Source organism: Rhinatrema bivittatum, chromosome 9 (genome assembly GCF_901001135.1).
Source record: "Rhinatrema bivittatum chromosome 9, aRhiBiv1.1, whole genome shotgun sequence".
NCBI classification, from domain to species: Eukaryota; Metazoa; Chordata; class Amphibia; order Gymnophiona; family Rhinatrematidae; genus Rhinatrema; species Rhinatrema bivittatum.
In genome coordinates, this window is record NC_042623.1 from 264,251,618 (window position 1) to 264,276,865 (window position 25,248).

At 44.4% G+C, this 25,248-nt stretch overlaps 1 protein-coding gene across 1 annotated transcript in view; it reads left to right on the forward strand.

The window, feature by feature from the left end:
- Nucleotides 1-11,076: 11,076 nt before the first annotated feature.
- The window catches only part of CARD8 (caspase recruitment domain family member 8), a 97,512-nt gene continuing 83,340 nt past the window's right edge, over nt 11,077-25,248 (forward strand). The window contains exons 1-2 of the mRNA XM_029617376.1: nt 11,077-11,097; nt 11,528-11,873. Of these exons, the coding sequence (XP_029473236.1) occupies nt 11,077-11,097; nt 11,528-11,873 (367 nt within the window). The remainder of the gene's footprint in view (nt 11,098-11,527; nt 11,874-25,248) is intronic.

A 25,248-nucleotide genomic window follows, 5' to 3' on the forward strand; every position in this document is an offset into this window, starting at 1 on the left:
CCATGACATAGGAGTTGTTTCCAATGCTGTGCCAATGATGTCACAACTCACAAGTAGTTCAGCAATAAATGAGTTATGGTCAGTTATCTAAACACAAGTGAAAATAGGTTTGAAAGCTACTAGAAAGGGATTTAAAGATTGCATAAATATACACACCATAGCAGGAGTGGTAATGCAAAATCATAACGTGTTAACCAATTGACTGGCATTTTTTATTTTGAGCAATTTTTGATCTCTAGACATTTTTTTTGTCACCCTTTACTTTACTGTTTATTAGTTCCTGAAAATATGTATTTGATTGCTCTAATAAAGGGACGTACAGCACCTTGAGCTACCAATGGAAAGGCATGAGCTACATAAATAAGTAATAATAATAATGATGAGGATAAGAATTTCTTCCACTGTTCTAGAACCACAAATTACTCAGGGGGAATAAAGTTATGAAAATGTTAGAATATAGCGGGCTACTCCTGAAAGGATCACAGGTGTCTTTTTTATTGTATCGAAACCATCTCTTACAGAATACCTGACCTTTTTTGTAGATAAATTTGAATTAGTTTAATATTCCAAGGATAAGCGAAAGGTGTTGCACGAGTGCAGAAGTAGATGGGCTTATGTTCAACTAAGTGTGGGTGTATGCGCAACCACAATTATTTTGGCTGGGCTTCCATTCTAGTTGAAAGAAAGTGGGTTATTTAGAGTTGCCACAATAAACAAAGGAGCCTGTTATGAAATAAATGGGAATATCAATTTCAGTGAGAATGAAATCGGTGATCAGTATCAGATTTTTTTTTCATAAGGTTAAAATGCTGCCCTGCTTGAAAAAAAAAAAAAAAAGAAAGAATCCCTTTACATCTCCTCACAAATGAGCTGATCTCATAAATAATGTATTGGGTATTGACAATGAGGCATTTTACTTTGTTGTATTTCAGAAGCACTGACGTCGCTATAATGTGAAGAAAAGTCATCCAAGTAATGATTTTTGTTAAATTAGAAGAAGGAAAAAAACTATATAGATCCTTCAACATTTTGTGATGAGTTAACCTTTTTTTTTTAATGCAGCAAGGTAATGGCAAAAGTGCGAAGGTCAGGTCACAACTTCAGAAGTATCAGGATAATGGGAGGAAAGGAGACGGGACATCATGACAGTGTTGTCCATCATCTTTCTATAAATTACTTCTGTGTTTGTTTTATACTTATTACAAAGCAGAAGTCATTTTGGAAGCACTGTGCAAGGTTTGGTTAATAATAAGCTATCTCCACCTGCTGGACACGTTAAGAAACTGAAACCATGCTGTGCTGGGTTGATATACTACTGTCAGGAGATTTCCCATTTTGTGTCTGTGGGGGGAAAAATACTAAAGATAGCTGGCCCTAAGAGTTAGAGCTTACGCCTGGCATCATTTCATGCCTCCAGCCATCTACGTTAGAAGCTCAGTCAAGATGGCCTTCCAAGATGGCAGCTTGAAGGCGGCCTCTGAAAAGAGCCTCGGCTGCTTCTCTTAAATTCGTGATTCCCTTTTTGAAATGGGCAAACACAAGGGGAAAGTCCTTACTTACCTGTTGGTAAGTAAGGACTTCATTCGGGCCTCCCCAGCGTCAGCCCGAATGAAGCTGGCCTGTTTTGTGCAGCTCCACGCTAGTTGTGTTTTGGAGGGAGAGGAGCTCTGTTACACTGCCTGCAGTGTGGACACTTAAAACATGAATACTGTTACATATTTGGAGTCCTCTCCCCCTTCCTGCCCCTGAGGTCATGTGATCAATAGCCTTAGGTAACAAAGGAAGGTTCATGCAGGAAGGGTCCAATAACTTTATTTTGTGCACACAACTTTTAAACAGTAGTGCCTGGACAGGCAGGGGCCAATTACTCATGGTTTTAGGTCTCCATATTCCCCAAAACATGAGGTGTTTCATTTCTCTATGCTACACTCTGGCAGGCTTGGGGATGCTGGCTCAGTCCAAACAGCAGTGAATGCTTCACAGCAGATGGGTTCACATGCAATGATGACTAGAGGCAAGAACTGTATGCCCATACAGCCTTTTCACTGATGTGCAATAAATCAACTTGAACCAGTTGTGCGTTGCTGCATTACTGAGGAGTTCAGAAGAGCATAGTTACATCAAGTCACCTGAAGTACTACCTCCAGTTAGCAAAATCTTTTCCGTGCCTACGCAGAAGATTAGAGGAGCTTTAGATGACACCCAGGGAACCTGGTCTTTATTGAACTATTAGAAAGATTAATAGAAGTGGAGACTAGTAGGGCAACACTTCTTATGTCTCATTTGTTTGAAAAAGACCTTCATATGATTATGTGTTTGTTCATTCGGAATAGATTGTTTTCTTGAGTCAAGAAATCTGGGTATTCCCAGACCTGTGTAAAGTTGCACAGGAAACAAGGAAAGCTTTTTGTCATCGTGCCAAGAGGTTAGGTCGATTGGTGGTGCTGCAGTTTCTTCATTATCCCTGTAAATACTTGATTACTCTTGAAAATGTTAAATGCAGTATTGTTTTCTTTGAACCCTCAGCCGAGATTTCATTCAGATGCTAAAAGATGTCTGGAACTAGGAGAGGTAATGTTGCTTAACATTATGTGATTTTTTTTTTTAAATTTAATAAATATTTTTTTAAACAGCTGAGTCAATAGCCATGATAACAGTATTCAAGAAAGCAAGGCCTAAGCATAAAGGGTGCTTAGATGAGAGGATGTGAAGGTAAAGCCTGAGAGTTACTAGACTGTGCGGGATTGCAGCAGCAGTTGAAAATGTGCAGACTGGATGGGGCTTGTGGCCTTTATCTGCCATCACACTCTGTTTATTTTCTTTCTAAGCTCTCACATCTTTCTGCGTCCTCCTGCACATGTACAGCAATGTGCATGTTGATTGTGGTTTGCAAACAAAGGTTGGCTCTTATAAGCTGTTCGACTCTTTTACACTTGCTGTGTCAACAAGGAAATACAGCAGAGCTGCCAATAAGCAGAAATCAGACTTAGTTGAAGATGCTGAACTGGGAGTGCAATTGATGAATTTGACAAAATAATATAGTTTTAAAATATTTCATTTCTCTTTCTCCCTGTCACACTCCTTCTTTCCATGCCACTCATATAGACGTCTTCCAGCTCCCAAGCATATTTGCACATAAAGCATTCCAGAGAAAGCTAACAGTGGCAGTCTCCAGCTTACCTAACTCAACATGTCAGGTCCGATACATGAAATTAGCAGGATTGAGCACCATGACTATTAGAGACCATCATGCTAGAAGCATAGCTTTTCTTTCTTTCTTGCCTTCGGTATTTGACTGGCAACCTAGCAAAGGTATCTCAATTATAATAATCCCAGTAACAACATGTACAAACAGTACCTAGTTAAAGAATTAGTTGAGTAAAAATTGTATAACAGGCACAACAGATTCCAAACGATAACTGACCATTATTTAAAAAAAGAGGAGAGGTGAAGGCGAACTAAAAGGAACACAGCTAACAGAGTGGGTCCTGGTTTTAATTTTAAACTTCAGGTCTTAAAACGGTTGAGACCTCTCCTCCACTTCCAAGACTACCGTACAGTTCTCCAATCAATCATTTTTTCAAAAATTGATTATTGCAATTCACTTTTGTTCGGCCTCCCAGCTAATACCATCAAACCCTTACAGATGCTGCAAAACGCCTCAGCAAGGATTCTGACGAAGGCCAACAAAAGAGACCACATTACACCCATCTTGCGGAACCTGCACTGGCTCCCAATCAAATTTAGAATCTTGTTCCAAGTACTTACAATCACACACAAAGCCATTCACAATATCACCCCACTGGAGCTCAAGAACCCAATTCGGCCACGCATACCCTCCAGACCGGTGAGATCAGCGTATAGAGACACCCTCTATGCCCCCCCCCCCCCCCTCAAAACCTCATTAAGGAAGCGAGCTATATCCACTTCAGGTCCAGCACAATGGAACTCTCTCCCTCCAGATCTCCGGCTTGAACGATGCCCGATTACCTTTAAAAAAAGACTCAAAACCTTGCTGTTCGACCAAGCCTTCTCAGAATTCAGATGACCCTTTCAGTTTTATGCTGTTCTCTAATAAACCATCGTTCACGCGAGCCTTCGCTTTCTCAGACAATTTCTAACTAGATATCCACCCTGTACCTAGACCCAGTGTCATCTTTTTAAGCACCGGATCTCTTTACCTATGTTAGTTTCCGGACTCCGGAAAAGATAATTTATTTATCAGCTCTGTTAAACCCAGTTCCGTTGATCCAAGTTTGTTCTTCCTTTTGTTTAATGTAACACATTCTTTCATTGTTTGTTTATCGTTCTAATGTAAACCGAAGTGATATGTAACTTCTTACATGAATATCGGTATATAAAAGCACTAAAAAAAAATAAATAAATAACTAATTCCTGCCCACCAGTGGCAGAGGGATTTAACTGCCCCGGGGCACCTTGCATCGGTCTTTTGGCTAAGACCAAGTGTAATGGTTGAGCTATGAGCTGATATTGAAAACTTGTGCAATACAGCGATGTGGGGTAGGGGGGTGGGGGAGATTAGTGCCCTGACACTGAACCCCACCAGGAACCCAACAACGTTAAGGACAAAGGGGGGGGTCACATTTTTCTGCTAAAGAATGAAATCAGTTCTGGTGGTGCTGAAGGAGGAGGCTGCAGGGAAATCCCAGCAGCAGAAGTAGCAGCAAGGTCTCTCACTGATGCTGGCTGGAACTCTGGGACCTGCATGCGAGTCATTTCATAGCATTGAAGCCCTTGCAGAGCTAATTAAAGGGTTTAAAAAAAATAGAATTCCTCTTTATTCACGTTTTGTGTTATGCTGATGTTGGGGACATGACCTGAAAGTAGGGGAAAATCGCTTTCAAGAACTTGGATCACAATAAGAGGAGAATAGAATAACATGTATAGTATCAGTCGCGTGAATTCCATGCATGCGCATGGCTTTTTAAATTAGGAGTCAGCAACATTTCAAAAACTGTTTTGAGTAGCCTGTGAAAAAAAATACTAGAAAATATAGGGTGAGTATGGATTTCCAAGCTAAAAGCATGCATTCGTGCATTGACTTTTGGACCAAGACACTAAGGGGTAGATTTAAAAGAAGCGCGCGCTGCCTACATGCCCGCGCACTACCTGGCGCGCGGGCATGTACGCCCGATTTTATAACATGTGTGCGCAGGCGCGTGCATGTTATAAAATCCAGGGTCGGCGTATGCAAGGGGGTGCACAATTATGCACCTTGCGCTTGTCGAGCCGCGCTGCCTTCCCCTGTTCCCTCTCCCCTAACCTGACCTTCCCACCCCTTCTCCTAACCTTTCCCCCCCCCCTAACCCTACTCTAACCCCCTCACTGTCCTTTGTCTTACCTTTTGCGCCTGCCTCTGGGCAGGCACACGTTGCGCGCGCCGGCAGGCTGCCAGCACACGATCCTCTGACAGAACTGCAATGGCCGCTCTGTGGGAGGCCTCTGGCCCCGCCCCCAGACCACCCCACCCCACCCCCGGACCGCCCCTTTTGTAAAGCCCCGGGACTTACACGCGTCCCGGGGCTTTATGTGTGTCGCCGGGCCTTTTTAAAATAGGCCTGGCGCACGTAGACCCGGTTACGGGCGTAAATCCTCTGGATTTACGCCCGTAACCCTTTTAAAATCCGGCCCTAAGCACAAATGGGAAAAACATTTTGATTACAGTACGTCAGACCCATTGAGTTCTCTTTTTTCCAGGAAGAAGCTCCAAAGCAAAGACTGTTTCTAATTATGATGAAAAAAAAAGAAAAGCAAAGATAGTATAGAATGCTTCATTTATCTTTGGTCAGGTGTATAGAGATCCCATGGGATCTCCACTAAAGATTAGACCTAGTGTTAGGGAAAAGCAGTATAGGATAAAGAAATATGTCACTGCACCCCCACTGGAGATTGCTGCAATAGTAATTTTCTGCCTGCATAGGAGAAAGTGAAGCATTTCAAGTTGAGAGTCAAAGAAGAAGGATTTGATTTTTTTTTTTTTTTTTTTTTTAGTTTCCTTATCCTTGCCCAGTATTGGCTCAAAACCTTTGGCTGAGTAGTTGGGAAGTGAGAAATTGAAATCTCCTGACCACACCCAGTGGTTAGAAAGTAGATCTCAGTGTTTTGAGGAGTTTTGCGTATGGCTATTTTATTTGTGAGGAAGTTTTCTGCCCATGCTTCCAACTCATGAGAGAGAAGTAAGGAAGAAGGATATATATACTTTTTGGGTTTTTAAATTAATTTTGGATTTTTCAGTTTGAAGAATTCCCAGTGACTTGAAGAAGGAGATTGGGAGAGGAGAGAATATAATCTGCAGGAGAAAGGAGAAACCCGAGGCAGGGGAGTTTAGGACAATTTGGTGACAGTCTGTGGACCACAAGTATTTGGAAGGAAAGATCTGTAAGGGACAGGATACCAGTGCCATTACACCCTGGGCAGCCTCTTATTCCACTCACAAAAAGAAAGGGGACTCCCTGGGGAGGGACACAGATCAATGTGTATTTTATTTATTGAACAGAAAGCGCACCTGCATATCCTACCCAGCAGCCCCCAGGTCAGAGCGATCCAAACTCCATAGACCCAGCTTCCAGAGGCCTCCTCACCCCTTGCAGCAGAAGAGGCTCATCTGCATATCCTATCTAGCAGCCCCTGGGAGAGGACTCCAGAGGTCACAAAGAGCAATCCAGGTTTTGAATTCCACAACCCCAGTTTTCAGAGGCCCCTGCACCCCTTGAGGCAGAAGAGGACTGGAAGCACTTGCTGTTAGGTGCATGAACCTCAAACCTCTCAATCCAGTGGGAGCATTGAGAGGAGAAGATCATCTTGCTAGCAGCTGAACAGGATTGATAAGTATAGCTTTGGGGAATCTTAGGACTTTTGTGTGTGCTGAGAAAATAAGCAAGCCAGAGGGAGTTAATTCTAATGTCTGTCTTTCCCTCCCTCCTACCCATCCCAAGCTTATCCTTTGATTTATAGGGAAAAGACACTTTCTTATTAAAAATCAATCAGGCTCTTATCTAAACCACACTATTGCATCAGCCCTTATTGAGAATTTAATCATCCCCTTGTAGGTCATTACCAGCTTAATAGTGAATATACCAATAAATTTAAAGGACTCTAATTGTATGCATTCCTACTCCTGTAGCAACCTCAACTTAACTAGGAACTCAACAAAATTAAGATGAAGGCAGCAGTCCAGCAACAAGAGGGGAGCCTTCCACTATTTTGCATCAAGTGTCACATGTATAATTTTTTACCCGCCGTTGACAGGTTGTATGCGTGCGCCCAGTGCAAAGAGCTCCTGGCTCTGAGAGAATGAGTCAGATCTCTGGAGGCTAGAGTGGCAGACCTGGAGTAGTAAGGCAGACAGAGAGGTATGTAGATGAGACCTTCAGGGACATAGTAGCCAATACCCAACTCCAGTCTGGCAGCCCTGGTGCTACTTAGGAGGAGGAAGGTCTCCTGGTTAGAGAGCATCATCCTGGTGCAGCAGGAAGTGATCCTGTAGCAAGGACCTGCAATCCAAGTGATGCATTATCCTCTTGCACTGAGGACAAGTCTCCTAGGGCTACTGCCCAGGAGGGAAGGGTTAGGTCGGCCATCAGTTGGTGATTCCATTATTAAAAATGTAGATAGCTGGGTGGCTGGTAGACATGATCATCGCCTAGCAACTGACCTTCCTGGTGCAAAAGTGGAGACATCACAAGTCACCTAGTTAGGATTTTAGATAGTCCTGGGGAGAGCTGACTGTCATAGTACATATGGGCACCAATGACAGGAAAATGTGGGAGGGAGGTTCTGGAAGCCAAATTTACGATTTTATGGGAAAGCTGAAATCCAGAATCTCTAAGGTAGCATTCTCTGAAATGCTCCCTGTTCCACACGCAGGTCTCCAGAGGCAGGCAGAGCTCCAGAGTCTCAATGCGTGGTTGAGGCGTTGGTGCAGGGAAGAGGGATTCATTTTTGTAAGGACCTGGGCAACCTTTTGGGGAAGGAGGAGTCTTTTCCAAAAGGACAGACTCCACTAGACCTGGCTAGTAGTCAAAACGGAGACCACTAGGAAATATCAGATAACCCAGCAGCAAAACTAGTGAGCCAGCTAAGTAGACCAAATTAAAGAATCCCAATCCAGAATTCATTCTACATGGAACCCCTCTCCTCCCCCCGAATGAAAAATTAATTCACAACTAAAGGAGCCTGCTTTGTAGAATATATTTACCGTATGCGCATGTCCATAGCCTGTACATTCCACAAAGCAGGTTCCTATAATTGTGAATGAAATTTTCAGGATTTACAGGAAAAAATATCCTGTCAGAGTCCTGATGTCCTGAAAAGTTGGGAGGCACAGACACACATAGGAATCTCATAAGCCTTCTTTTCCTTCAGAAAGTAGACTGAAAACTAGACAGAGAAACACTGGACTCAGTATAGACATATCTGGATGCAACTTGTGAAGACAAAAAAGTAAAAAGAGGTGCATGCCAGGTATACATTAGAGGTATGCACACTTTGTTTTGTTTCTGTTCATGTATTTAAAATGAGAAAAAAAGAACCAAACATATGAAATTATGAAACAAAAAAAACAAAAACAAAAAAAAATCAAAGAAAAACAAAATAAAACAAAAATGTCAGGCCCCATCAGTGAAGAAGGAAAACAATGCCTTCATGGGCCTCCCCTCTGATCCCAACTCTATCACATTGTTTTCATTCTTCATGAGCAGGATTGATCCTTGGTTGCTCCTGTCTCGCTGACACTATGCTGACACTATGCTGACACTATGCTTAAAACTTAAAGCAGAGCAAGGCTGGTGCCATTGTTATTTTTTTTTTCCATACAAAATGACTCCAGTCTACATCTGGGTTTGACCAGCACCATTTTGTTTGGAATAAATTAACAACGGCATTGGTTTTGATCTGCTGGCACCATTTCCAAGTAGAACACCGGTGGGACAGGAGCATCTGGGGATTGCTATTGCTCCATGAAGAATGAAAAATATGGTAAGGCAGGGGGTGAGAAAGAAGGGTTTTTGGTATTGGCAGTGAGATTTTTTAAATAAATGAAACAAATTTCATTTTTGTTAATTTCTTTCAGTTTGTTTTAAAAATGGATATGAAATGGGAAATTATGTTAATTTCCCATTTCATTTCAAAAGAATGAAAATCCCTAATACAGATCTATCGGGCCGATGCGATAAGGTGCGCTGAGAGTTCTGCATTTAACGCCTCTTAAACGCACATTTTCTACACGTAAAACTAACGGGTGATGCAGCACGGAGATTTACGCACAGATAATCCACCCGTATAACTGCATGCACATGCATAACACCCGCTCCTGTAAATCAATGTGAATGAGGTCATTAGTCATTACCCTCCTATGCAAGGAGGTGCTTACATAGAAACATAGAAACAACGGCAGAAGAAGACCAAACGGCCCATCCAGTCTGCCCAGCGAGCTTCACACATTTTCTCTCATACTTATCTGTTTCTCTTAGCTCTTTGGTTCTATTTCCCTTTCACCCCCACCATTAATGTAGAGAGCAGTGATGGAGCTGCATCCAAGTGAAATATGAAATATCAAGCTTGATTAGTTAGTGGTAGTAACCGCCGCAACAAGCAAGCTACACCCATACTCACCTGCCCAACCAGACTATATTATTCAGCCCTTATTGGTTGTTTTTCTTCTCCCCTGCCGTTGAAGTAGGGAGCTATGCTGGATATGCGTGAAGTATCCGTTTTTCTTCTCCCCTGTCGTTGAAGCAGGGAGCTATGCTGGATATGCGTGTAGTATCAGTTTTTCTTCTCCCCTGCCGTTGAAGCAGAGAGCCATGCTGGATATGCGTGAAGTATTAGTTTTTCTTCTCCCTTGCCGTTGAAGCAGAGAGCTATGCTGGATATGCGTGAAGTATCAGTTTTTCTTCTCCCCTGCTGTTGAAGCAGAGAGCCATGCTGGATATGCGTGAAGTATTAGTTTTTCTTCTCCCCTGCCGTTGAAGCAGAGAGCTATGCTGGATATGCGTGTAGTATCAGTTTTTCTTCTCCCTTGCCGTTGAAGCAGAGAGCTAAGCTGGATATGCATGAAGTATTAGTTTTTCTTCTCCCTTGCTGTTGAAGCAGAGAGCTATGCTGGATATGCGTGAAGTATCAGTTTTTCTTCTCCCCTGCCGTTGAAGCAGAGAGCTATGCTGGATATGCGTGTAGTATCAGTTTTTCTTCTCCCTTGCTGTTGAAGCAGAGAGCTAGTACCTAACAGCCCATCACATTTTTTTTTTAGCTGGAATATTAGCTCCAGCTCAAAGAAAGGGTAATCATAACAGCCAACATCAATAAAGGATTTCTCCAACACAATCAGCAAAAGATTTCTCCAGCACAATGGTGCAATATCTGCATTTCATTTTTCTACTCGCCTATCTCTTGTGTGCATGTGCCAGAATAAGAGAGAAGGAAGAGTACAGGAAATAAGAACCACAGGAGAGAAAAATTAAGATAGACAAAGGAGAGAGGAGCATGTGGTCCAGAGAGCCGTGATCCGGAGATCATGCAGGCAGCGCATTTCAGACTGCAGACAGAGACAGAGACAGATGAGGTGAAAGGTATCATTTGAGCACAAGGGCTAATTTGAGTCTTTATGAGGACCTTTGCAGTGATGTAAACCCTCTCTTGGTTCATGGCCATGCTATACCAGGGTTGGTGAAACCTGCTGCATGCTTTACAATTTCTGGCCAGTGGAAGTTTCCAGAATGCAGTTGGTATAGTGGGCAGAATGGACCAGTCCTCTTTTTTTTTCAAGGCAATTTGGTCAAATTCTGTGGGCAATGACGAACACATGAAAAGTTACATAAAGTTTCCAGAACAGCAGACACAACTGCATGAGACAAGGTGAGGGTTTCAGGATATCGCTGGCATGCTGAATGTGATCAGTGGCAATAGATTGCACCCATGTTGCTCTCATCCCTCCCTCCAAGTGTGAGATAGCACGTCTCAAAATTCTGAATGTTGTGCCAAGATTTCCTGGGAGCTGTCATGATTCATACATATTTTCCCAGTATGCACTTAGGCACAATTTTCCAGATAGGACATATGGTGACCACTAGTTGCTTGGTAAGTCCTTCTTTTGGGTGTCATAGGGGAGGGGCACATCATTGCTATTGCTATGCACTGGGGAGTGAGGAGCAATGTTATGTGGTGGGTGGGGTTGGGGGTGAATGTAATGGTTGGGGAGGAGGGATAATCACCTACGCATCCATTGATAACATTGGTGTCTTAGTGCAATGTTTGCGCTATCATTGGTCATCTCTTTGGGGAGGGGGGCAATATATGATTGAAAAAGAAATGTGGTTGGGGAGTTTGCAGGTCAAGTGCCCGGTTTGATGTTAGCCACTTGATTGTTCATATATGACAATACTGACCCAAACCATAGCTTACATGTGTGGGGGAGAGGGGAGGGCACTCAAAAACCACTATAGTTGATACTGGTGTGACTGTACACTAGTACTGATGTGTGATTGATATTTATTGTTCCCTTTTAAAGGTTAAGCTGCTGAATATGGATGCTCACCCCTCTCCAGGCGCCATGCACTCATGTCGAAAGAAGATACAACAAAGTACATACAAGCATGAGATCAGTAGTGGAATGGACATTTGGGTTGCTGAAAAGTCATTTTCGGTGCTTGGACCATTCCGGAGCAGTCCAAAGAAGGTGGCGTACATAGTCTTTGCCTGTTGTATGCTGCACAGCATCACTCTGAGGTTCGGCATGCAAGAGGAAATGGCTGTTGACTTGGAACCAGATCCTCCAGTTCATCCAGCCATGGAGAGGGACAGAACCTTAAGGGGCAATGAGGTTCACCAGAAGCTCATTGCTGACTACATTTCATGTAAGTTCTGTATTCAACTAGTATTTGCCCTTTGGCCCCAATTGTTAGATTGATAAGGAGGAAGGTGGATTTTCCAAGGGTGCACTGAGTAACTACCATTCTCTTGTTTGATTTCTGGAGGCATAAATAGAAGGCGACTTGACACAGTTCTGCTTACAGTTTTTCTGTCTGTTATGTATGTCTCTTGCCATTTTTCTTGTTAATAAAAATTTTTTTAACACTGGCCTATTAATCAGAGGTGGGAACCTGACTGGGAGGGAACCTGACTGGCTAGGGGGTCCTATAACCTGACTGGGAGGGAACCTGACTGGCTAGGGGGTGATCCCTCCTCACTGGACGTACATCCACACTTGCATGGACTGGATGGGCTTTCATTTTATGCAGTTATATAATCTGCATAGCCAGGGAGCCCAAGAAATCTGAATGTGAAGGAATCTGACTTGCTTATTGAGCCCTAGAAACCTGACTGGGAGGGAATCTAATTTGCTATGGGATGATCCCTCCTCACTGGATGTATTTGTACACTGGTGATTATATAACCACATGGCTAAGGGGTCCAAAATGCCTGACTGGGAGAGAATATGATTAGCTAGGGGGGCCCCTAGAAACCAGACTGGGAGGGATCCTCTTCACTGGATGTACATCCACAATTGCATGCACAAGACTGGATAAGCGTTCAGTTTGTGCGTGCATGTTACACTGTGCATGCGTGGTTGACTTCAACATCATCAGTGGGCGGCATACATAATCCATGCAGAGACTGGAGCAGTGGCAGGGAAAAACAAGGAAGCAAGAATGGTCAGACAGGGACTGGCTGGGGGTGCAGAGGCTATTCAATAGCCAGGCCTCATAGCCAAGCATAGATGGTTCATGAAACCTTCATGGGCTGTTGATTTGATTACTTGATTCAAGATAATATTGTTTTCTAATCAGAGTTTTATAATTTTTCACTCGTTTCAGATTGAGGATTTAAAGAAGAGGGCAAGGAAGCTTCGCAGTCATGAGAGGGAATGGCTGGATGCCCTGTGAGAAGAGGAGGAGGAGGAGGATGAAGGCAAGTCATTTCAATGGGCCAGCTGCACATTCTGCATTAGGGCCACAAGGAGGTTTGAAGGGGTGGGGGGCTTGGTGTTAGAGAGAGAAAGAAGAGGGAGAAGAGAGAAAGTGAGAGAGAAGAGGGAGGCAACGACAGAGATATAGGGGTGGTGGCCGGTGTGGAGGTTGAGAGGGCCTGGATGGTTACTGGGGAGGAGAAGAGGCAGCCAGCAGTTGGTGGAATACAAGAAAGCACAAGTGCAGCTACTGTCTTTTTTTTTATTTTTATTTAATTTATCTATTGACTCATAGCTATTCTTACAATATGCAAACCTCATGTGATGTAGAATAGAAATCTAGAAAACAACATAAATAAGTTAAATATTTTATTTCCAATAAGAAAACAAAATTGATATATGAGAGAATAAAAAATAAAAAAGATTAAAATGGGCATTCTTGATATAAATCCTTCTGGACATCGCTTTTTTTTTCCTGAAGGTTTTCTCTCTCTTATTTCAGATAGCAGGACATCCACGTCGTCCTCCTCTTTACTGTTTAACTGAGAAATGACAGTACATCTACTGTGTGGAAATTGAAATGAGAGCCAGTGGAATCAACCATGCACAGCATCCACAGGAGCAGTATAGTACATGGAGTCTGTGAAAGCAGGGACCCAGAGGAACCGCACAAGAGTTCTCATAAATAAGTGATGGAATTCTCTCTGCATTCAGATATTTTATCAGTCAAGAAAAATGAACCTTCTGAGAATGATATTTTGCGGTGCAGTGATAATGACACTTTATCTCCCTCAGGCTTTTCTTCTCTCCTCAGAAGAGTAATCAGATGATTTCCTGAAATCTTAGAAGCAAATGCATAGTGCATCGCACAAAGCAGGAAGGAAAACAGCACCAGAAGCAAAGAAATTAACCAGATACGGTTGCTCTGAATTTTAGGCATTGCACAGTACTGAACCATGAGCAAGTTAATTCAGATTATTTGCTAACTGGAAGTAAGACTTATGCACCACGAGTGCTCCATGTATCATAATGAAATATTTATGGCACTGAATACTTTTGTGCTTTGAGTGAAAAGATTTTAATTTCCTTACGAAATTAACTTGAACATGTTTGTTGGTTGAAAGCATTATTTATACAACAGTATATTAACCCCAGATTTCTGTTTTTGGTGATGGTGGTGGTTGTTATTTAGGCTTTTCCTTCTGGATGGAAACTTCTTGCTCTGACCCAAAGAAAAGTAAGAAGCTGGAATTACTCTTGCTTTTAGTTTCTCTTATAATTAAAGGATGTTAATTTTTTCTGAATGCTTTTTTCTCTATCGGATTGGACATTAGCATGAGAGGATTAACCAGGCTGCATGACAGAGGATCATTTCTTGTCTTCGTACCCTGTGTCTCTTTTGTTTCCTAATTTGTGCAATACAGAAATAGGAGTACTGAGATGATAATTGTAAACTGTTACTGTTGCGATCCCGGGCCGGGCCCCGGGATCTCCACTCACCACCCGGTTCGCCCTGTCCGTGGGAGCTCCCCCCTGGCCTGCCGGACCCAAGACGAGGCCGTCCAGGCCCGAGACGCGGCCTACTGAGGCGTTCTCCCTGCGAGGGAGATGCCGCCGGCGATCCACTGCTGACCCCGCCCCCTAGGCACGCACGCGCACAGGGGCGCCCAATTTAAAGGGACCAGCACGGGAAAACAGGGGACGCTTCCCTGCTGACGTCAGATGCTGCCGGGTTATTTAAAGCCCGCAGTCACAGCTAGCCAGTGCCTTGCAACGAGGTTGACTCTTCGGAGTAGCTAGTCATGCTTCCTGCTTCTCGGTTCCTGCTTGTTCCCGACATCTGATTCCTGGCTCCTGACCTTGCTTCGTTCTTCGACTCCGGCTTCTGCTTCCATCCCTGGTTTTGGCATCCGACATCTGATTCCTGGCTCCTGATCTTGCTTCGTTCTTCGACTCCGGCTTCTGTTTCCATCCCTGGTTTTGGCATCCGACATCTGATTCCTGGCTCCTGATCTTGCTTCGTTCTTCGACTCCGGCTTCTGTTTCCATCCCTGGTTTTGGCATCCAACATCTGACTTCTGGCTCTCGACCTTGGCCTGTTCCTGGACTTCGGTTTCATCTCTTCCCACTGCCGCAGGTACTTGTTCATCACCCGCCCGGAGGTTTCTCCTAAGCCCCAGTGGCTCGGGTCCTCACGGGCTCTTCCCGGGGGGACTGCGGGCTTCCAAGGGTGAAGTCTCTCCTGACCTCCTGGGCGCCATCTCAGCGTTGGATTACCTCGGCAGGCTGCTCTTCTGATCCTTGGTCGCATAGGATCCACCTAAGACCAAGAGGCCCGGGCTCCTCCTGTGGTGAAGCCGTCTTCGAAGTCTCTCCTCAGCGCTGCCTCCCGGCGGCGCCACCCACTGTGGGTATCCACAGCACGACACCTGCAGTCTCAGCCGGTCCAAGGGTCCACGATCCTAACAGTTACTCTTTTCCGGAAGGATAAAAGTAAGGTGTGGAGTAGCCGAGTGGTTAGCGCAGTGGGCTATGAACTGGGGAGACCAGTGTCCAAGTCCCATTGTCATTTCTTGTGACCTTGGGCAAGTCACTTTACCCTCCATTGCTGAGGTGCAAACTATCCCCGAGATTCATCATTCCTCTATAATTATAGCAGAGTTGTGAAAAAAAAGGGGGTGGGGTGTTATTTGGGAGGGTGGCTAAAAGATCACTCTAGAAAAAGGAGGAACTTTCAGAACCTTTTATAAATAATGTTTAATGGTTACCAACAGACTCTTGCTCTTCACTCCCAGGGAATCAGCGAGTCTCTAGTTCCTTGCTTGGCAATGTTCCAGCTTTTTAGTCTTACATTGTATTGCTATATTATCTCTGCCTGTGAGCCTAGAATAAACCACGCAAGTCAGTTTTTTGTACAGTATATTCTATCTGCATTTCCAGTTCTTCAAATCTCTTTAACAGCATGGAGGAGAAGTCCATAAACTGCTATGAATCAATAGGAAATAGTCATTGCTTGAGATCTAATTAATGTTTGGGTACTTGCCAGGTACTTGTGACTTGGATTGGCCACTGTTGGAAGGAGAAAACTGGGCTTGATGGACCCTTGGTCTGACTCAATATGGCATATCTTATGTTCTTATGTATTTCCAAATCTTGCTACTTTTAGCAACATATTGGATTTTACATTTTCTAATATTTTGATGATAGTGCTCATCTCTGCCAAACTCAAAACTTGTGAAGCAATAACATCCTCATAGTTAGATTCTAGCTAACCTTTATCATTTGATTCTGTATGCTGAAACACTTCCCAGCTGAAACAAATAGAGGAGAAGTTCACAATGAGCTGGCATTTTCTATGCGTATTTGCATTCTAGGTATTATTTCATCTTAGTGCACACACCATCACGTTCTTTGCAGCCTTTACAATAGGATTGCAAAAAAAATAAAGTGCATGCATAAACACATATTAACATATTTTTTGCCTTTTTGAAGCCCTGTGGTACAGACTGCAAAGAACGTGATGGTGTGTGCACTAAGATGAAGTAATATATGACAGGTGTGTATGCAGCTAGATAGATTACAAAATTATTTAACTGTTGCCTTCCACAGGACTTAATTAAAGCATAAGTAGTTTGAATGTTACTTCTAGGTATTTTTCTCTTTTGTACAGGTCTACATTATGAGCACTTGAACTCTTTCACTGATTAGTTAATGTTGTTTTTCTATGTATATACATTATGTCACAGTTTAAACACACTGAAACATTGTTTAATTTCCATTAAAAAAGTGTTGCCCTGTGATAGAGACTATACCTCATTGAAAGTAGATTAGCTGCAAAACAGATATACTGAATCCACTCTTCCTTGCACTCTATCTTTGGAAATATCTCCTTTTCTTTTAAAACAAAAATTAAGAATCTAGTGGTTAGTAGCGCCAACCCATGTGCACGAGTGTTGCGTTTAACCCCCTGCTTTTCCCTATCTGCCAGGGAGTGGGGGGAAGCAGGGAAGCAGGGAAGGCTCCTTCTGCCATGTGGGCTGGCAATTCCTGGTCATTGTAGGTGGTATCAACCCATGATGACCACTTTTCCAGGGTTGGGGCTCTTAAAGGTGCCGGGTTCAGCAGCCAAAGTGCCCAACTAGTGTCCCGCGGGTTTGATGAGGGATTCCTCCTCCCACCTCTTTCCTCTTTGGGACGGAAAGAGGAGGAAACATTGCTGTTCATTGGTGGCAGCTTGCTTGGGAGCACGGGTCCAGGAGGGAGGATAAAAGGCATGGGCGACAGCCTCTTTCTCCTTCTTTACATATCCTTCTAGGGTCTGGGCTGGGCTCCTGAGTGTTGCACCCACCAACTCTCCTACTGTTTGGGCAGTTAGTTCCTTTTGCATTAGTTAGGGTTCATGCCATTCAAGTTCAAATATGTTCTTACAGCAAGTACAAGTACCCACCGGTGAGAAGTTGTACATGTGCATGCGATGCAAAGAGCTCCTGGCTCTCAGAGAACGAGTCCGATCTCTGGAGGCTAGAGTGGCAGACTTGGAGGAGCTGAAGCACACAAAGAGGTATATAGTCGAGACCTTCAGGGTCATAGTAGCCAAGTTCCAACTTCAGACTGGCAGCCCTGGTGCTGCCTTGGAGGAAGAAGGTCTCATGATTGGAGGGCATCAACCTGATGCAGCAGGAAAGGATCCTGTAGCAAGGACCTGCTCTCTAGGTGATGCATTGTCCTTTTGCACTGAGGATATCTCCCCAAGGCCTACTGCCTAGGAGGGAAGGGTTAGGTCGGCCTTCATCATTGGTGATTCGATTATTAGGAATGTAGACAGCCGGGTGGCTGGTGGGCGTGAGGATCACTTGGTAACAATCCTACCTGGTGCAAAAGTGGCGAACCTCATGCATCACCTAGATAGGATTTTAGACGGTGCTGGGGAGGAGCGGGCTGTCATGTTACATGTGGGCACCAATGACATAGGAAAATGTGGGAGGGAGGTTCTGGAAGCCAAATTTAGGCTCTTACGTAGAAAGCTTAAATCCAGAACCTCCAGGGTAGCATTCTTTGAAATGCTCCATTTCACGTGCAGGTCTCCAGAGGCAGGCAGAGCTCCGGAGTCTCAATGCGTGGATGAGACGATGGTGCAAGGAAGAGGGATTCAGTTTTGTTAGGAACTGGGGAACATTTTGGGGAAGGGGGAGTCTCTTCCGAAGGGATGGGCTCCACCTTAATCAGGGTGGAACCAGACTGCTGGTGCTAACCTTTAAAAAGGAGATAGAGCAGCTTTTAAACTACAACAAAGGGGAAAGCCGACACTCGCTCAGCAGCACATGGTTCTGAGGGAGGTATCTTCTAAGGATACTAATGCATTAGAATTAGGGCATCCAGACAGTGAGGTTCCAATAATAAGAAAAGTAGTCCAAGTGCCTGTAACTAAAAACTCACTTGAGCTAACAAATGCTAACATCCCTATCAATTAAAAAGCAGAATGAAAATACAAACAAAAACAAACTTTGAAATGTTTGCATGCTAATGCCAGAAGTCTAAGAAGTAAGATGGGAGAATTAGAATGTATAGCAGTGAATGATGACATAGACTTAATTGGCATCTCAGAGGCACGGTGGAAGGAGGTGGCGTTGGCAAGTTAAATGTAAGACATTGATATGCAGGCTAAGAGAGAATTTGAAAAGAAGTTGGCCATAGAGGCAAAAACTCACAGTAAAAACTTTTTAAAATATATCCGAAGCAGAAAACCTGTGAGGGAGTCAGTTGGACCGTTAGATGATCGAGGGGTTAAAGGGGCACTTAGAGAAAATAAGGCCATCGCGGAAAGATTGAATGATTTCTTTGCTTCTATGTTTACTGAAGAGGATCTTGGGGAGGTTCCGTACCGGACAAGGTTTTCATGGGTAATGATTCAGATGGACTGAATCAAATCACGGTGAACCTAGAAGATGTGGTACCTGATTGACAAACTGAAGAGTAGTAAATCACCTGGACCGGATGGTATACACCCCAGGGTTCTGAAGGAACTAAAAAATGAAATTTCAGACCTAATAGTAAAAGTTTGTACCATATCATTAAATTCATCCATTGTACTTGAAGACTGGAGGGTGGTTAATGTAACCCCAATATTTAAAAGGGGCTCCAGGAGCGATCCGGTACACTACAGACCAGTTAGCCTGACTTCAGTGCCAGGAAAAATAGTGGAAAGTGTTCTAAATATCAAAATGATAAAACATATAGAAAGACATGGTTTAATGGAACAAAGCATGGCTTTACCCAAGGCAAGTTTTGCCTCATAAATCTGCTTCACTTTTTTGAAGGAGTTAATAAACATGTAGATAAAGGTGAAATGGTAGCTGTAGTGTGTTTGGATTTTCAGAAGGCATTTGACAAAGTTCCTCAAGAGGGGCTTCTAGGAAAAGTAAAAAGTCATGGAATAGATGGTGATGTCTTTCGTGGATTACAAACTGGTTAAAAGACAGGAAACAGAGAGTAGGATTAAATGGACAATTTTCTCAGTGGAAGGGAGTGAGCAGTGGAGTGCCTCAGGGATCTGTATTGGGACCTGTACTTTTCAATATATTTATAAATGATCTGGAAAGAAATACGACGAGTGAGGTTATCAAATATGTGGATGATACAAAATTTTTCAGCGTAGTTAAATCACAAGCAGATTGGGATAAATTGCAGGAAGATCATGTGAGTGGAAAATTGGGCATCCAAATGGCAGATGAAATTTAATGTGGATAAGTGCAAGGTGATGCATATAGGGAAAAATAACCCATGCTATAATTACACAATGTTAGGTTCCATATTAGGAGCTACAACCCAAGAAAGGGATCTAGGTGTCATAGAGGATAACACATTGAAATCGTCGGTACAGTGTGCTGCGGCAATCAAAAAAGCAAACAGAATGTTGGGAATTATTAGGAAGGGAATGGTGAATAAAACGGAAAATGTCATAATGCCTCTGTATTGCTCCATGGTGAAGGACCCAAAAAGCAAAGCGGAAGCCGATCCAGTTGGCTGTGTAACAGTGAAGAAAACAAGAATCGGATGATGGAAAAAGCCCTTTATTAAAACATGCCCATGTTTTAATAAAGGGCTTTTTCCATCATCCGATTCTTGTTTTCTTTATCGCTCCATGATGAGACCGCACCTTGAATACTGTGTACAATTCTGGTCGCCACATCTCAAAAAAGATATAATTGCGATGGGTACAGAGAAGGGCGACCAAAATGATAAAGGGAATGGAACAGCTTCCCTATGAGGAAAGACTAAAGAGGTTAGGACTTTTCAGCTTGGAGAAGAGACGACTGAGGGGGGATATGATAGAGGTCTTTAAGATCATGAGAGGTCTAGAACGGGTAGATGTGACTCGGTTATTTACTCTTTCGGATAGTAGAAAGACTAGGGGGCTCTCCATGAAGTTAGCATGGGGCACATTTAAAACTAATCGGAGAAAGTTCTTTTTTACTCAACGCACAATTAAACTCTGGAATTTGTTGCCAGAGAATGTGGTTAGTGCAGTTAGTATAGCTGTGTTTAAAAAAGGATTGGATAAGTTCTTGGAGGAGAAGTCCATTACCTGCTATTAATTAAGTTGACTTAGAAATTAGTCACTGCTATTACTAGCAACAGTAACATGGAATAGACTTAGTTTTTGGGTACTTGCCAGGTTCTTATGGCCTGGATTGGCCACTGTTGGAAACAGGATGCTGGGCTTGATGGACCCTTGGTCTGACCCAGTATGGCATGTTCTTATGTCTGATTTATTGTATACTTATATTGTTACAGCTGGGTGGGGTACCCAAGCCTAAAGTGTGTGTGTGGTTGGGGGAGGGGAGAGAATATTTACATTGTGGGAATTGTCTTTGCCGCAAGACTCAATAATTTGGCCAGAGCTGACTGCCACCTATAGGACAGAAGACGGTTCGGCAACAGGCCTGTGACTCCACTTCCAGCCAGGATGCAGGCTTGGAAGGCTGCTAGCCTTGCTAGCATGGGGTGAGCTGTCTGTATGGCCTACACCTACATACTCACTGCTACAACCTGGCCTAGCTCGCCTGGGGTGGGCTGGGTTGGATTTTGAGGGGGAGGGGAAGTTCTCCTTTCTCCTGCTTAGGTTAGTACCATCTGTTAGTATAAGGCTCGGGTATGTAGTTTAGATCTGTTGTCAGGGTTTAGTGTGCGCAATAAAGCTGTGGCTTATTTATTTCCACTTGAACTCTGGCTCCAGGTATTTATGTCTGTTTTAATGGTGCTATGTTTGGGATAGACCTGGCTTGGCTGCCCCGATTATTGCTATCCATCTGTGACAGTAGAACTAGTGCTGTAGATACCAGTCCTAGCCATCAGGAAACAGATGTTGCACTGATCTGTGGTTGATCCCTGCTCCCTCCCCGCCCCTCTGTCCCCCTCATTCTGCTCCCAGCTGCAACACGCTCTGCCTGGCCAGCGCTCAGTGCTTCCTGTTTATTCAGGTGCTGGATCAGGAGAGCAGTGATAACTATTACATTGTTAAAGCTGCAATATCCACTTAGTTAAAATAAATACAGATGAAGAATCAATAATTTGAAGTATTTTCCAAAACACTAGTACATTTGAAAGGAGCGGATAGGAAACCTATGTTTTGAAACATAAATTTATATATCATGGTTTGTAACAAGCAACACTGTACATGAAATAAGGTCCTGATCCTAAAATACAAATTATCTAAAATGATCTTTTCCATGTCTTAAGGTGTCCATCCTCAAACAGTAGAACTTTACCATGCTGCATCCCAGTATCCTTGAATTTAAGAACAGAAGAAGTTGCACGCCGAGTCAAATCAAGGGTCAAACGAGCCCAGCATCCTGCCTCCAACAGTGGCCAATCTGGATCTCTAGGAAGTACCCGGCAGACCCCAAAGAGTAGATTCATTTCTTTTCACTCGCTCCAATTGATAAGCGGTGGGTTTTTTCCCCAAAATCTACCTGGCTCATAATTGATGATTATGGACTTTTTCTTCCAGGAACTTGCCCACACTGCTTTTAAACTCAGCTATCCTAGATGCCTTGATCACATCCCCGGGGCAACAAATTTCAAAGCTTAATTGTGCGTTGAGAGAAAAAAAAAAATGTTGCAAGTTAGCAACCATAACACAAAAGAGTATGTCACTGCTTGCTATTACTAGATTAGCAGTCCTGTTGCAAAAGTGTATGTGATTCTACTCATAGTGGGCCCATATCAGGACCAAGCCCCAGCTTATATTGTATCACAGTAGATAATGGCAGAGAAAGTCCAATTTATATCCATCAGTGGTCCAAGAGGAGGTAAATGATTTTATTTCTGTACATCCTATAGTTTATTATGCTCTTTCCCATGCCCCCCCCAAAAGACTTTTTCTGCAGGCCAAGCTGAAACTCTTCCTTGCTGCTTCACTACCACTTTAGGTAGTCGAATGTATAAATTCCCATACTCAAAACCAACACTAGCTGCCTGTGCCTTTAACCGAACCGATCAACCCTATTCCTATCACTGCCTTCTATATCTGTCCCAAAACATATTTAAATTTCATTATAGCGTTGGCCTCCACCGGTAGGCTATTTTAGGCCTTGTGCTCTTCTGTGGTTCTTAAAAGGCACATACTTAATCCAACCCCCAGGATAGAGATTTGTCCCCTACTTTTGAAAAATAGCAGCATCCTGGTTATTGGAGTAGGGTCATACAGGCCACGGCTAATGAGTGAAAACATTAATAGTTTCTCATGTTTTGCCACCAAGTTTTGTAATAATCCATACAGCCACCAAAACTAGTGGGGATGCTATCCAAAACCCATGGCCACCCTGTCCTCACTGATGTTAGGTTATCACCACAGCTGTTCTGTCTAGGTTACCCCAGTCTTGTTGGAAACCTAATACAGTTGTGCTGCCACTCTCTGCCCACTGCTTTGTATTCTCCCCTCTTTCTAAGGTTTCACATGACTGAGCAAACATTGAGTCCTTCTCTCTCTCACTTCTTGTACCTGCCTGCCTGCCCCACCACTGTGTTCTGTGTATCGATGAAACATGAATTTCGTCATGGACTTGGTTGCCCCTGCTACCACTGTTCGGCTATGCCAGACATTTACCACCCTCTTAGTAAAGTTGTTTCATGCTCGCTTCAAGATCAGACTTATCATCATCCCAGGGCCAGTTTTTCCATTAGGCAAACCAGGTGCTCGCCAAGGGTGCCAACGATTTTGGGGGGGGGGGGGGGGGGGCAAAAATCCCTGGAAACCTCCAGGCACCACCTATTCACTTTTAAAGCAGAGGGACCATAAGGGAATGGATGCTGGGCAGACGTGTGGGGTGGAGGCAGAGGAAGCTGTAGGGGACTTATGGAGAGAGGCTGCTGAGTAGGTGAAGACAGAGTGGAGGAAAGAGAGAGGATGCTGGGCCTAGCAAAAAGGAGGCAAAATGGTTGGAGTGATGCTGGTGAGCTGAGCAGGGAAGGGATGGGAGAAAGAGGAGGATGGGGAGAAGGCAAAAGGAGAGATGGTGAAGAGGGGCGTAGAGAGAAGCAATGTTGGGCACTGTGAACAGGGGCGTAGAGAAAGAGATGGAGGACTTGGTAGGGGATGAGAGGAGAATGAAAGATATATGTCGAGCAGGGCGAGAGAGGGGGTTGTGGTGCCAGTGCTGCTGCTGCTGAAAGGCAGGTGTATTTTTATTTATTTACTTTTTATATACCAATGTTCGTGGAAGCTTCACATCGGTTTACGTCACAAATCAAACAGTAATACATAACATGATCAATCTACAACCTTAAAAACATCTTAAACAATTTAAAATAAAATTGCAGCAAATCAAATTAAATAAGGCTTAAATTCTAATATCAAATAACTGCCCATAAAATAATGATTCATTTAATAATAAATACAGTAAATTTAAAATTGATATTAGGGAAAACAATTAAAATAAAATAAAACAATAAAACAAGGGAATCGGCCTGACTAGGAGAATGTGTTGTGTGTCCCGGCCGGAGGTGCCACTACCGGGTCTGCTCACCTCACGCTCCTCTTCCCTTGCCGCCAGCTCCCGACGTCCCTGACACTCTCCTCGGGCCTCTCCGACTTCCTCCACGCCACAGACCTCTCGGCGGAGCTGCCATAGGGGTGGGGCTCCGCGTCTTCGGGGTCCTCAGCTCCACCCCTAGCCATGCACGCGGCCGACGTCTCCACATTTAAAGGGCCCAGCGTGGGAAGCTCCTCTCGGATGCCGCCTGATGACGTCACATAGCTGGACTCTAAGAAGCGAGGCCCTGTCCCCAGGACCTCGCCTTGGCAAACGGGTCAACACCTTCGGTGTAGCTAGTCTGCTGTCCTGCCTTCCTGTCTTGTCCCAGTGCTCCTGCCTTCCTGCGTTCCAGACTTGTCCCAGTGCTCCTGCCTTCCTGCGTTCCAGTCTTGTCCCAGTGCTCCTGCCTTCCTGCCTTCCAGTCTTGTCCCAGTGCTCCTGCCTTCCTGCGTTCCAGACTTGTCCCAGTGCTCCTGCCTTCCTGCGTTCCAGTCTTGTCCCAGTGCTCCTGCCTTCCTGCGTTCCAGTCTTGTCCCAGTGCTCCAGCTTTCCTGCGTTCCTGTCTTGTCCCAGTGCTCCTGCCTTCCTGCGTTCCAGTCTTGTCCCAGTGCTCCTGCCTTCCTGCGTTCCAGTCTTGACCCAGTGCTCCTGCTTTCCTGCGTTCCAGTCTTGTCCCAGTGCTCCTGCCTTCCTGCGTTCCAGTCTTGTCCCAGTGCTCCTGCCTTCCTGCGTTCCAGTCTTGTCCCAGTGCTCCTGCTTTCCTGCGTTCCTGTCTTGTCCCAGTGCTCCTGCCTTCCTGCGTTCCAGTCTTGTCCCAGTGCTCCTGCCTTCCTGCGTTCCAGTCTTGTCCCAGTGCTCCTGCTTTCCTGCGTTCCTGTCTTGTCCCAGTGCTCCTGCCTTCCTGCGTTCCAGACTTGTCCCAGTGCTCCTGCCTTCCTGCGTTCCTGTCTTGTCCCAGTGCTCCTGCTTTCCTGCGTTCCAGTCTTGTCCCAGTGCTCCTGCCTTCCTGCGTTCCTGTCTTGTCCCAGTGCTCCTGCTTTCCTGTTCCAGTCTTCTCCCAGTGCTCCTGCCTTCCTGCGTTCCTGTCTTGTCCCAGTGCTCCTGCCTTCCTGCGTTCCTGTCTTGTCCCAGTGCTCCTGCCTTCCTGCGTTCCAGACTTGTCCCAGTGCTCCTGCCTTCCTGCGTTCCAGTCTTGTCCCAGTGCTCCTGCTTTCCTGCGTTCCAGTCTAGTCCCAGTGCTCCTGCTGTCCTGCATTCCTGTCTTGTCCCAGTGCTCCTGCTGTCCTG